This window comes from Cryptomeria japonica, chromosome 5, assembly GCF_030272615.1.
Source record: "Cryptomeria japonica chromosome 5, Sugi_1.0, whole genome shotgun sequence".
NCBI classification, from domain to species: domain Eukaryota; kingdom Viridiplantae; phylum Streptophyta; class Pinopsida; order Cupressales; family Cupressaceae; genus Cryptomeria; species Cryptomeria japonica.
Window position 1 is genome coordinate 609,495,855 of NC_081409.1, and position 14,493 is coordinate 609,510,347.

A 14,493-nucleotide genomic window follows, 5' to 3' on the forward strand; every position below is an offset into this window, starting at 1 on the left:
ATTCTCAAATGAGCCCCTCATCGTTCTTTTATAACCTTCTAAGAAACTCTACAAATTCTCCTTTCCAACGTCCCTCTCTTTTCACACTTCCCTTTCTTGTGAATTTTAAGATTTTTCGTGGGAAACAATAAAGTGCCCTTCTTATAATTTTTCATTCACAATAAAAAGGTCACTTAAAGACAGGAATTAAACTCTTTATGGCCTTATTAAATAATAAAATTAGTTGTCATATAATTGAATTGTTTACCACAACATAATTTTAATTATTTAATTATATTCCAAGATCCAATTAAAGGGCACATTACACTCTTGAGGACACAAACCCTCTTGAGAAGATCAGTTTCGAGGGCAAGGGAAATCATACAAGTTTCTTGCATTGCACCTTCAAACGGTTCATTTATCAAATTTGTAAAGCCTCATTTTGAAATAAATTTGCAGAATAAGGAGGTTTAATGATATTTTTGATATTCTTTGAAATCTTATATTGGATATCATTGTGAATTAATCTTATGCTATTGATTTGACTTATTAGTATAAGGATGATTTCATTTCCATAAGTTGGTGTGTAAATATAAAAGTATTGAACAATTCAAGTCTTGGGAAAATAAAGTTGGACGACTAATTATATTGTAATCTGAAGAGTTTTATTTGAATGATATTGGGCAACATTTTGTCACATATTGGGTATATGGGTTGAAATTAAATTTAAAAAATAATAATAATCTTTGGTCGCTATTGTGTATAAGTTTAGCGTGTCTTCAAAGAGCTTGATAGAGTTTACAAAATATTTGTTGCAAGGTCTGTGTCCTTCATCCCCTTGATTGTTCAACGCCGCCCTCGAGGATTCGCAACATGGCTCAACCGCCTCTCGTGGTTTGTTTATCTTTGGTGTTTGTATCAAGCATTAACAAATCAATCTTTTGGCACAACGGCAAACCTTGGCTAACATTAATGACTTCACAATTTCTAGTCCAGAAAATAATACTTGATGATCTCTAGTTCTATATGGTTTCTCTTTGCTCTTTGGGGTTCTTGTTTTTCCTTCTTCACTATTCATTCTAGTTTTTAACCACATATGTTGGTGGTTTGTCATAGTTTTGTAATTTTTTCCTTTTATTCTTCAACTTTGTGGGCAAGGTGAGAGCATATAGTGAAAGGGATCAGACTGAAACCTTAACATCTAAACACCTTATGATCAACAAGATCCCAATGTGGCAAAAGGTTTTGCATACAATCGATGTGGTTAGACTAAAATTATAATGAAATGCTTCTTGGTGGAAAGCTTTCAAGTTCAACTGTTACAAAATTTGGAAGTAATGAAACGCTTAAATTTTAGTGGCAAGTTTTCCAAATTAAATAAACTAAAATTGAAATAATTAAAACTAGAACTTTCTAGCAACAAGACTTAAAAATAATTACAAAATCTAAATTTGGCAAAGAATTACACATAAATGTTAGAATTATAATTTTGGGGGATGAAAGTGATTTTCTAAAGCCATGGTGGCATAGCCTTCCATTCATAAATCAATTTATACTAATCTTGCCTTCCAATTTTATACAAATAAGCAATTAAAAGCTTTGAAACTGAAATTTCTCTTATATCTTTAAATATAACAGCAAAAAACCTCAAATTATTGTATCAACAAACATGCCAACAAAGAAATAGCAATAACAAGTTAAAATATTAGCTTTGGAAGATTATGTCAATTGGAAACAATTATAACAAGTTGATTTCTACTTCTAGATTGCTACAATAGCATAATACTTAATCTTTTGGCCGAACCAGTCATCAAGACAATATCAAAATTCATAAGCAAACTTGGACACTCATATCTCCTTTGTTGATGTATGATCCATTTGTTTATGATGAAGCAATGACGTGATGACAAATACCAATGAAAAAACTAAAATATAGAGAGAGCCTATGATGAGTATAAATAAGAGCAGTCATGATGATAGAAACCATCCATACACAAAAGAATACAATTAGCTCCGTCTAGTTACATATAAGTTGTAACACGAACACATTGCTCATCATAATTACATAAAAAGAAAGAAAGAAATTATATTAATGTCAATGGATGACCAAAAGTGTTCAATGGGACTCAAGAGAATAGTAATATACAATAGAGAGTTAAAGGTCACAACAAGGGAAAGAACAATAATAAAAGATACAAAACAATAGGGGACCAAGTGGTCAAGAAATAGGTACAAATAGCAAAGAAAAGGGAACAAGAACAACAAAAGGAAAATTGAAGAACATCATGTAACACTATTTGGACTAGAATTGGTGAAATCGCTTGTGTTGTAATCAATCACTATGAAGGGGCCGATACAAGACCTGATAATGCTCATTGGAGAGTGTCGAGTGCCTAGAGAGGTACTTCAACTAGGATCACACCTAACATTTGTTTGCCACATACGGGTAAATGATTAAATGCAGAAAGTAAATGCACAGCACATAATGAGAATATATTAAAGAACCAGTCCCTGTATTAATTCAACAATCCATGTACATCAAGTGCTTATAACATCACACCCAGATACGACTATCATGATCCTACTTCAAAGGAAAGGTATGCAATATATAATACCCGAAGGGGTGTGACCAACCGTCACGTCCAACTGCCCTTCGGGAAGACTAATTGACTACCGTAACCCACAATTACCGACGACAACATAACATAATGATTATTCCCAACAACAACATTCAAGGTCAAAGTAACCCCAAGTGAAAAGCTCATAATATGCATCTATCTCTATGATTAGAGAGGTAGACAAAGAAAAGTAGATCTATGCCAATGAGAGGAAGTTGGGCCACAATGGTGGGAAGAAAGAGATTATGATTACTCCAAAATTGTCTTTACTTATATATTATTAATGACCAAAGACAATCTTAAAGCCTAAAACATGGGTTAAAGATCAATAATATCCAACAAAATGAATCTTACTGTTAACTCTAAAATATGCTGAGAAAAAATATTATTGAAAACAACACATAAGTCTAAGAGTTCTTGGAAATAAGTACCAATTTTTCATCGCCTTGTGATACTTCAATTTTTACATTAAATCCAATTTGTCGTCTTCCAACTTCAAAAACATGAAACCTTCAAGGAAAAGTTATTCACCTTTAACTTTTAAATATATAAACAAATAAATCATGAAAATATTTAAGCAAAAATTTGGTATGTTTACAAATAACCCATTCTAAAATAATTACATTGGAAATCATTCAAATATGAAGAATATTTTGTTTTATCACTATCAAAAAAATCTAATGGCTATATTTGTTTCTAGGCCACATACAAATAGAAACATCAAACAAGTTTTTGCTTTGTCTATGCCATCTTTTAATAATTTTTAAACTAAGATTTTATCCTCTACATTTCCCAAATAATCATGTCCATTTTTCACATATATAATGGATCCATTTATTTATCAAATGAAAAAAAAAAATATTTGAGCAAAAATGTGGTATGTTTACAAATAACCCATTCTAAAATAATTACATTGGAAATCATTCAAATATGAAAAATATTTTGTTTTATCACTATCAAAAAAATCTAATGGCTATATTTGTTTCTAGGCCACATACAAATAGAAACATCAAACAATTTTTTGCTTTGTCTATGCCTTCTTTTAATAATTTTTAAACTAAGATTTATCCTCTACATTTCCCAAATAATCATGTCCATTTTTCACATATATAATGGATCCATTTATTTATCAAATGAAAAAAAAAAAGAATAATTTCTATGATAAACTCGTAAGCCTTGGAAGAAAATACAACTAGAAAACATGTAAACTAATGTAAAGTATACCATTTATAAATGATTTCTATCTCTTGCCTGGTAAATATTGTGAGGTTATGAGTCACTTTAAACTTTAGGGTAGGATTACATGATATTTTTAAGATTTATAAGAATGGAACTAGCATGGCAGCAATTATATATTAGAGGCATCCTTCCCATTGCTCAGCTACTATCGACTAACAAATAAAATCACTCCCCAACACAATGGACCACAATAATACTTACATATGTATTAGTACCAAATTGTGATATTAACATACACAATAGACACCATATCCAAATTGACAATAGAATGTTCTTATAATTCAAGGTACTATATACTCCTCAATGCAATGACAAATTTACTAGATTCAGAGGGTTGATTGAGAATTAGTTGAGTCTTGATGAAGAATTGTGCTTAGAAAGTATATTGCTACCCTTGTGGTGTAGGATTCATAAAAAACCTCATTCCAAATTTACTTTGTTCATTGTGTCAAGAGGCAATCAACCAAGTTAGATGTCAGTATGGACTACCAGAATCATCAAATGAGTACATCACCAACAAAATTTGGAGTGTGTATCTTGCAGCTGATGAATATAGAAGAACAAAGGAAGAGCCACATACAACATCAACTGATAGTGAAGGAAGTCAGTTGCAAGAACATAGCACAATTGAGCCTAATGATCAATGCATCACAGTCAGGTATGGCTTTGCATACCCCGCACGCATGAACTCACGTGAAGAATGTCAAGGAATTGAGAAGGAGAACAAAGTGAAAGAGGAAGCAGTCTTTGATGAAGATACAAATAAAGATTTATCGCCTATTTAAGGGGAAGATACCCTTTGTGAGAAAGAGGATAGAATGCTTAGTTTTTTATTCTATGTTCGAGATGTCCTAAAAAACACCTCAATAATTATTACCTCCATTATTGTTTGCACCAATATTTATACCCATTTGTCCAGCCATCATTTTATAATAGATCCAAGCATTAATTATGTTGTTGTGCTCTTTGTTCTAAAGCGTGTTACACTCTAACCAAAGCATCCAACAAATTAAGAAATCTCTCTTCTCTCAAATCTCTTGCATTCCTGTCACCCATGTTTTTTGTATTTTGTACCACTACAACCCTCTGATCTTCTGCAATATTTTACCCTTTACTACCCTCTGTTCCTGTGTAGCTAAATTTGTAGCATACATGTTTTTGTGAGTATTATAATGGTGTGTGAAAGGTTGCTAGTCTAAACTCAACATATCACTGTTGTCATAATGTACCATCCAGGATGGCAGGATACATTGCTCTGATACCACTGTAATATACAGCCCTATTTGCACTTTGAATTTTTTGTGTTTTGGAATGTGTTTGATTGTTTTTCCCAATAGTTTTGAGATGACAAATAAAGTGCAGACAAAGAAAATTTGCAAAGAAATGTGACAATATTCAAAAATACAAAGAGCTAAAAATTCTAGATTTAGATTTTCAGTTGAATATACAAAATTTCTCAAAACTATGAGTAACCTAGATCATAAAATAACATTACATATCTAATTCCAAATACCCATAAAATGCAACAATAAGATGGTGTTCATAAAATATGCAATCTGCCTCACTGAAAATGGACGCCACACCCTATGTTCACCTTCTTTGGCTAAATTGAAGTTATCTTTGTGTTCTCTAGACTTCAACAACCCAAAATAGCAAGATAAACTCTCCAAACCCTAGTTGATGAAGTAACCAGAAACCCAACGTCCCTCTACACATGTACAACCAATAATGGCAATGGTACTACCAAAATAAAGCAAGATAATAACATCTCCAACCCTTTTCACACTCCTCAATCTGCAAATTGAAAATAAGCCTCCGAAAATCTGCAACTATAAATTGAGATGTACATAATGAATTACCACAAAATCTCTAGAGTGTTTCTTGAATGAAAACACCAAATAATCCTCTAGATTGTGTCTTTCAACAATGCAGAGAATGTTGCCTCCATGGATTTTCGTCCTCACAACCCTGAGTAAAAACAATCTCCTCCAGAAGTACAAGCAACATCAAATATCCAACATCAACATAAGAGAAATGAGTTCCAACTTCCTCTTTTATATTTTCCCCAAAAGAGGTCAGCCTCTCCCAAATAGTCTTTAAAATATTAAAATAAAATCAAAGACTTCATAAAGTGCATTTAAGTCACCAAAAGGCCCCCTCTATTAAATATTTGCATTGCACTTTAATCTTGATACCCAAATAGTCTTTATTATAATATATATATATTAATAATGAGAAAGTTGAATATTTAATTTAACTTTATAAAATATTAACTTATTGTTATTTAAAATAAAATAACCAAACTATACCAAATATTGGGCCAATGATATTCACTACTCCCACCAACTGGCTCAGTCGATGCCAGAAACTGACTTAATATAATATGGGGAAACTTGTCTGAAATTACTCCTAAAAGGGGCACTACGCTCATCTTAACTGTCGAAGCCCAAATAATTATTTGATATTGCCATCTCGTTGGATCAACTGCCTCCAAAGTCCCCTAACCCTAACTTATTAGCCTATGGGAACCCAACTAAATAGGCTAATGGTCCACCTACTAAACATGTTAGGAAGGGGACATTACATAACATCCTTACACTTTTTCATGAAAGGAGACATCTCTTTGAATAGAGGTGACCTTTTCAAACGACATCACCTTTTGTGAACAAATCTTTATGTCAATTGCCTTTTAAAATACTTTTATTTATCTTCGAATCAATCTGATTTTGTCTTCTAAAATTTGAAAAATCTTCATTGCAAAACTTATTTTATTTCCCATTCATCTTCTATTTATACCATTGCATGATCTTATGAAGAGAGGAATCTCATTCATGTACAAAGGTGTCTTCAAGGGAAACATCCTTTGTTAGCTAATCACAATAAGATCAGCAACAATCTTCAATACATCAATGGCAACCTTCTAACAATCTTGTCCATACATCAATGATAATATGCTTAGACAACAAAACCCTTCTTGGCATGACTTTAACATCAATGACAACTTCATCATTGTACCTTTGACATCAATGACAACATTTCCCACATCAAAAAGAAAAATTGATAGATTCTCCTATGATTGAGCATGTCTTACTAGTTTGACAATAGTTAAAACTGTCCCTATCATAAACTAGACAAGCAGAGCATGTTTGACTAAACAATAGTCAAAATTGTCCCTATCAAAAACTAGACAAGCAGAGCAGTTTGACTGTGGTTGAAAACATTGGAGAAATGTAAAAGGCAGATTCTGCACAATATGAGAGTTCCAAAATATGTCAAAAAGATTTCATTTAGTTTCTATAATGACTGAACAACCTTCTTCAACTCATTTATAACTCTTCTTATTATAAAACTTCCAAGAGAGGTCACTATAGATGGGGATTCCTTTCTGTTGTTTTAGAATAATACTTTTAAAGGACAATTAATGGCAGCCTTTGAGTATTTGAGCATGTAGCAGATTTTTAGGGAGTGTGAATGAGCATTGGAGAGTTGTATGATGCAAGACATTGCTCTTATAGACAAAAATAAGTCTTTAAAATCCTTATTTTAGTAAATAAAACCATTGTAAAATATAGTGCAATCATTGAGCAACATGAACAAAACCTGCAAGATATCAATTGCTTTTTATCTATGTTACCTTGAGTTTCCAAGACGGGGACAAGGGGATGAGTGTAATGTTCCCTTTTCTGCTCTAGTTTGCTTTGGGAACTGTTGGCCAATCCCGAGACCCGTTGGTCAGTCAGAGGCAGAATTAGGGTTTCCTAGTTTTATAGGAGGATGTTTTGGCAATTTTGGTGGCTTGCATGTTGGAGTTTTACAGTTTTGATTCCTCCTTCTGGCTTTTCAGAAAGCTTCGCAATGATGGTACATGTGTAGCAATCAATGGAGTTTGGTATACTTACTATTTTTAGTAAGTGGGGGCGAGGACACCTTATTTTTGTGAGTTTTCCAGGGTTTTCAGAGAGCTACGTGATGGTGTGACATGCAATTGAATCTGAGGACTTTTCCGAACTTACTATTTTTAGTAAGTTGCGATGCCTGCTCAGAATGTGGTTAAAATGCATTTGGGCACACAATTTTTAACAGTATGCTATTTTTAGTAAGTGTTATTTTTGGCAGTACTATATTTGGCAGGTTTTAGTGCTCCAGTTCAGAGGCTATTTCTAGCAATGCAGTTTTCAGTACTTTTGGCCTTCAGTTCACTATGGCAGTTGTTCAACACATGGGAAAAGTATTTTTTAATGCCCCCTTGGCCTAGGCGTATGACTTATGTATTTTTGGTTATGACTTAAGGAGTCGACTTGAGGTGATAAAGTATTATTTTATGTCATAAGATTGGGCGATTTATTGTTGACGAAAAAATATTTTATAAAGTGAAATATTAATAAGGCAAGATGGACGCCTTATGGGAAATAAGTTAATTTTATAATATATTTCACTTATCTACCTTGGATGCTACATTATTATTTTATTGTCATTTTATAAAGTATATTTGCTTCTATGTGAAGGTCGACTTGGAAAGGAGGGGAAATGAAATGCAAATTTCAAATTAAGGTGAAATTAGTGTGCATTTGGGTTTGGCGTCCATTTGGAAGGAATGTGAATTTGAATTTTGGAGACACCAAGGTTATAAATACTAGTGTTGGGCTCTTGTTTTGGTATCCATGAATATTTGTAACAAAGTGTTGTCGAATTTGTGCCAGACTTGTGCTTCGAAGTTAAGAGCTTCCTAGGTTGTGCCAATTTTGTGCTTGAGAGATAGCACCTAGCTGTTGGAGAGCCTATTTCTCATCCAGAGGAATAGAATGAGCTACATTGAGATGGATTTTGTTATTGTATTTTCAGTTTTCTGAGTGTTGGTGTGATTTTGTATGTTGTTGGTTTGTCCATGGCTGAAGCAGTTATTCGATCATATCTCCATGCCTGATTGTCTGATCATTCTGGGTATTGGCTTGTTGGATTCCTCTCTGCTAGGCATCCCTGTTTGTTAAGTTTCATGAATTATAGTGAAGAGCTGGATTTTTAAGGCAGATCACCCCTCTCCAAGCAAGTTGTAACATGCTGGAAGTGACCTTGGGATGTGTGCATTAAAGTTTGAAGGCTGTTTGGATTAGTTTGTTGGTTGAGACTTGGGCTTCCCTTTCCTAGCTCTCATTTGCCTCTAATTTGGAGCTATTCGGAGGTGTCTTAGTCTTTGGTGTTGTTGGTGTGTTATTTCAAATTAGGTAAAGTGTTCTTTTTAGCTTGTATTTTTCAGTATTCATGTTTGTAGCTTCTTGGAGTATCTTCTTGTATCTCTTAGAGATTGGAGTGTGATGAACTGACAAGTATTTTGCAGAGTTGCCCTTGTAACGCTGTATTTAGTAGTACTGAAACAATCCATTTTATTTTTGCACTATACTTCTTGTATCACTCACTGCACAAGTGGAAGATACTGGCTTGCCGCCTATCTCTATTCTATTTTGTACTACTATCCTCCAGCTGAATAAGTGGTTGAGTGATAGTTTGTTATTTCTAGTCCTCCCGCTAGAGAAGTGGTTGAGTGAGAGTTTGTTATTTCTAGTCCTCCAGCTGAATAAGTGGTTGAGTGATTGTCTTGTTTAATTTCAGTCTTCTTGGATTTGTAATTCGCTGGTTATACCACCAAGTAGTTGTTAATTTTCAGTATTTCATTTTCCCGCTGAAAAGTGGAAGTGGCTGGTCTAACCGCCAACATGTATTGCTCTCAATATTTCATCTTGCTAACACTAATGGGTGAAATTATTGTGTTTAAAAATTGAAAAACGTTAAGGGGGACATTTCAATGAGGTTCCGAGATGACATTTTTTTTTGCCAATTTTGGGGACAGCAAAGGGGACAGCTATATAAAATATAGGAAAAGTTTTAAATATATAGGGAAATTTTAAAAGTTTATATGAAAACATTAGAGAACCTTAGGTTGTTTGTCAATACTCAATAATACAATATGCATTCATTATTCAGAAATTAGAGTCCATTGTCAATATGCATGTGATATTAAAAAACTAACATACAAAATGCCCGAAGGTTACACTGCTGCCATATATTTTCATTTTCAAAATACCAAAATAAAAAGTATAAACATAAGATTTTAAAATCATGGCAAATGTAAGGATTCCAACAAAATCAGTCTCCAACATCATGGCCTTGCAAGGCTGCCATGAAGTTTCCACTTTAACATTCAGGACGTAAGGGTTGTAAAGGAGTACAAAATATTAGTGTTCGCAAAGATTATAGGTTGTAGTACTTCAACTTAAAATCTAAATAAACACTTTTGACTGTAAGCATTTCCTGTGTCAACAATATTTATTGTTTAAGGAGCAATATACCTAATCAAAATTACCTCCCACAAGTTTATTAAATGTCTGATCTGTAAATATAATGCAACATGCCTTCCAAGATGTGGGCAACCAATAGATTCAAATATGTTTTAACTTAATTACTGAAACAAACTGGACAAAAATGGCAACCATCAATATTTCACTATCAAAATACAGTTTATCCCCCATCCCGAAAATATACTATTGCTGAGGTGTAGGAACCACAAAAAGAAATAAAAAAATGTTTTTTTTAGCATTTTAGCCTATTTTTATTTTCAAATGTGCTAGGAAAAGGGGGATGATTGGCCGTCCCCGGAACGGTTAGGGGACATCACAGGCGTCCCCAATCGTCCAAGGGACGGGGGGATGTCCCCCTTGAGAATCATTGTCATCCCCAAGTTTCCAAGATATTTCCCACAAATTTTGCAATTTTGGGGACGGCTTGGGGACGTCCCTTGGCTGTCCCCAAGTCCACAAAACGTCCCTAGTATGGGGACACGTCCTGGATTAATGTAGTTTCTTATTATTAGAAAAAACAAGGTGCGTGATTATGGAGATGATACAAGAACAAACTGCGCTCTATCCTTCAAAATGCCAAGTCATAAGAAGAAAAAGTTCTACCAGTTCCAAACTATAACAAGAGCAAACTAGTAGAACAATATAATGCATCCAAAAGAAAACATAACACTCAATCCAGAAAAGTCACCTTCAATGTCCTCATGGGTATCATTGAATCCCTATAATTGAATCCCATTTAGAATCAAAAAATAATAAAAAATCATCATATTGGTAGGAATCATATGAGAAGCTATTAGCTTTCTAGTTCTTTGCTTTAATCTTATTGAAACTGTTTGCAAAAATTCCAGCATTGTCTCATATCTCTTTGCTTACTGGTTTCTTAATGTTCTTCAATTTCATAGTCTTATAGAGTAATTTATTTCTTGTCAATCTCAAGTCACTGATAGATCTTTGTAAACTTGAATTTGGCCTTCTTTTGTTTATCATCTATAGAACTTTTAAACTCTTAATAATTATCTTTATTTTATTAAAAAATATCCCAATAGCTGATTGAGAATTGAACCATATCCACAATTAGAATTGAACCATATCCACAATTAGAACTGATTGACAATTTTACTAGGTTGACAAGCTGTGAATGAAAAAAATCTAGCAACTTCCCTAAAATTTAAAAAATCACTTTATATTTGTTATGAGGTACAAACAACAATCTATCAAAAAGCTAATTGACCAATTGTATTTAATTGAGTAATGAACCTGAATCACAAGCTATAACAAGAAGAGATATAATGAAAATTCATGCATTCAGAAACATCTAGAAGCTGGTTCCATACGTTCAATACAAACCTACAGGAAGTTCCATCCTTAAAAAACCACAATAATAGCCTAATGGTACGCAGGTCAAAAATTATTTGCTGGAGAGATGAAGAAAAATTCAACTTCCTCCAAGTGATAGATAACTAAGATGTTGAGGCTACTGAACACGCTCATTGTGTAATTACCTAAAATTAGTTTTCATCATTTATTTCCTATGATGAGAGCTTAAAATTAAGATATCTATAAGAAACTTCTATGAATACAAACAATAAGATATTGCGCATTAAAAAATTGCAATTCCAATTTCAAAGTAAAACTAATATTTTCCTACCTATCTTCTCATCATTAATTCACTTCAATACTATAGATACTTTTAAACTTTGTATTTATTACCATTCAATTTAGTGGTGAAATTTCATTTCAACTAGAAACTTACAGCACCTCATGGTGATTTTATTGATCTCTTCCTCAAATAAATACATAGTATTTGTAAAGTGGAAACTAAGAGTCAAAGGTTAAGTCAAAGGTTATACCAACTACCAACAAATCGCAAGCAATGTGCAGTATTTCTCTTTCCTTTAATTCTCTCAATAATACCTGTTCAAATATTTGAAGTCTAAAAGATTATCAGTAATGGTACAATAGGTGGAAAAATAAATGATCATTTTCATAAAACCAAATCCCAAGTTTGCATGCTTACCCATTCTGGAACCACATTTATGATATGGCCATCTTGACTTAGAACCACAGGGGCAACATTTAGGCTGTGAACAATGAAATACTAGACTTAATTATAGTTACATAGATAATTCTGAAAGACTTAATATACCAATGTTAAACCTCATTTACAGTAGCTCAAATACAGGAATAAGAATGAAAGCATCCAAACATGTGAAAAATAAAAAGTTTCAACATTATTCTTGTCATCCCACTAGAATGGTTATTCAGCACCCGATTGATTTCTTCCTCTACTATGTATCATCAACGCTTTGTACAACAAGATTAGCATACGTTTCAATAGTTCGTAAGAATGCAATATTTTTAAAGGAAAATAAGATTAGACTGGATCATACAAATTGTGATTTTTTATGCTAATGGTGATTAATTTATCTAGCAACACATTAAAGTATGACTCATACAACACATAATAAGATGCTTGTCTTGTGAATTTGTGAAAAAGGGAAAGGCATGTTTACTCTTTTATTTGATTGAACTAGTACTTACATAGATGAATACAAATAACAATGCATACTACATAGAATATTTTATAGTAGACTAGGGATGATCAACCAAGGATTTTATCACTTTTCCTTAACTACAAGAAACCTATTTAAAGGAACCCAAAGATTCTTAAGTAGAACAACAACCATAATCAACTACTAATAACTGCATTCTAATAACTACCCACAAGCTAACAAGTAAATAATACGTAATCAGGTACAAACAACTTAATGAAACATTGCAAAGTCATTTTATGCTAACCACATCATCCCCCTCAAATAAAAAGTCATATTCCCAACCAACAAGGGGAGAATACAACCATAGGTCACATAATTAGGTACAGTTTTCCAAACTTGTGATGGTATTGCAAAGGAAGAAAGGTGTTTATGCTCACACTTGCCTTCTATAGCCAGAACAACTTGATCATAACCTAAATGTATCACAACAAATGCACATTTTACAACAAATATAGATGAAGATCCTAGACATTTTGAGCATCCAAAATTGCTAATTTTAAATCTGCATAGATATCATCAAATGGAAGCAGAAAAGAAAAATTACGAAGCACACCTTAATCATCAAAAGATCTTTAAGGTAAAGCATTTTACGGATAATGTACATGCAATGATCATACAACTAAACGAACTACGGTGGATGACCATGCAAACAACTAGCCAAGTTTGAATGATTAACTAACTGTGAAAAGGCTTTGACAAGCTGATTACTATATTTGGACAATACTTATAGCATTTCAAATATATCCTCACTAGGAAAATCTTGTTCCGTACTTCCATATGTCATTAATGTGCCTTCTCTCGACTCACTACCCTATAGTAATGATTCCCTTTCTCTAACAAATTATGAATTTGATGATGAGCATATTGTAGAAGGTTGGACAACTGCAACAGAAAGATTTACCTATTGTTTCAGCAACAAAAAGTGAAGTACCAAACCATACTACAGTTGCATATGATTGATCAGACTATACAACAGTTGAATGAGTGCTAGAGGATCATGAAATAAAAGAATAAATAAAAGGCTATACGATAGAAGCTTGTGTAGTTTATATGATACAAGACAACAATTGAATGAGTGCTAGAGGATCATGAAATAAAAGAATAAACAAAAGGCTATACGATAGAAGCTTGTGTAGTTTATATGATAGAAGACAAAACTAATGAGGAGTGTATGTTAGAAAATGATGATTCAACATTTTGTATAGCCTGAGCAAAATACATAACCATTAGTTATGAAAAACACAAACCATAAATATGAACTCTTTAGCTTAACATAAGACAAATTTTCTTAACAAGTTGTTTACAAAAAAATACAAATCTCACATGATGGTTTGCAACGACATATAACACAATACACTACTCATACGATGATCTGAAACATGCATATGGTGCGATGCAATAATTGTTGATGGGCATCTATAAAGTTTCTCCCAATATAATAATTTGAATGTTTAATTATATGATAGAAAAGTATGGAAACTTGATTCTCACTAATTTTAATTTTCTCCTAAATAATGTGTCTCGTGTCAACAAACAAGGGAACTTCAGAATGTCTCTTAGTTGCTTCTGGATTTAATTGTGTGTCAAATTTAGCATCAATTTTTCGGATTTAGCATCAATTTTTTGGATCACACTCTGTGATCCATCATTAAGATGTTAGAGAGTGCAAATCTCCTTGCACTCTCTGACATCCTGATGATGGATCACGGAGTGTGATCCGAAACATTGACACTAAAGTTGATGCACAAT

General features: G+C 33.0%; 1 protein-coding gene across 6 annotated transcripts in view; it reads right to left on the bottom strand.

The window, feature by feature from the left end:
- Positions 1–14,493, bottom strand: part of LOC131065140 (protein HAPLESS 2) — a 296,194-nt gene that overhangs the window by 218,055 nt on the left and 63,646 nt on the right. For all 6 annotated transcript variants that reach the window (XR_009111380.2, XR_009111379.2, XM_057999571.2 and 3 more), the window contains exons 5-7: positions 12,207–12,270; positions 12,040–12,103; positions 3,029–3,107 (exon numbers count right to left, since the gene is read on the bottom strand). Coding sequence is in view for 4 of the 6 variants with exons in the window: in XM_057999571.2 (XP_057855554.2) it covers positions 3,029–3,107; positions 12,040–12,103; positions 12,207–12,270 (207 nt within the window). In the remaining 2 variants the exon portion in view is untranslated. The remainder of the gene's footprint in view (positions 1–3,028; positions 3,108–12,039; positions 12,104–12,206; positions 12,271–14,493) is intronic.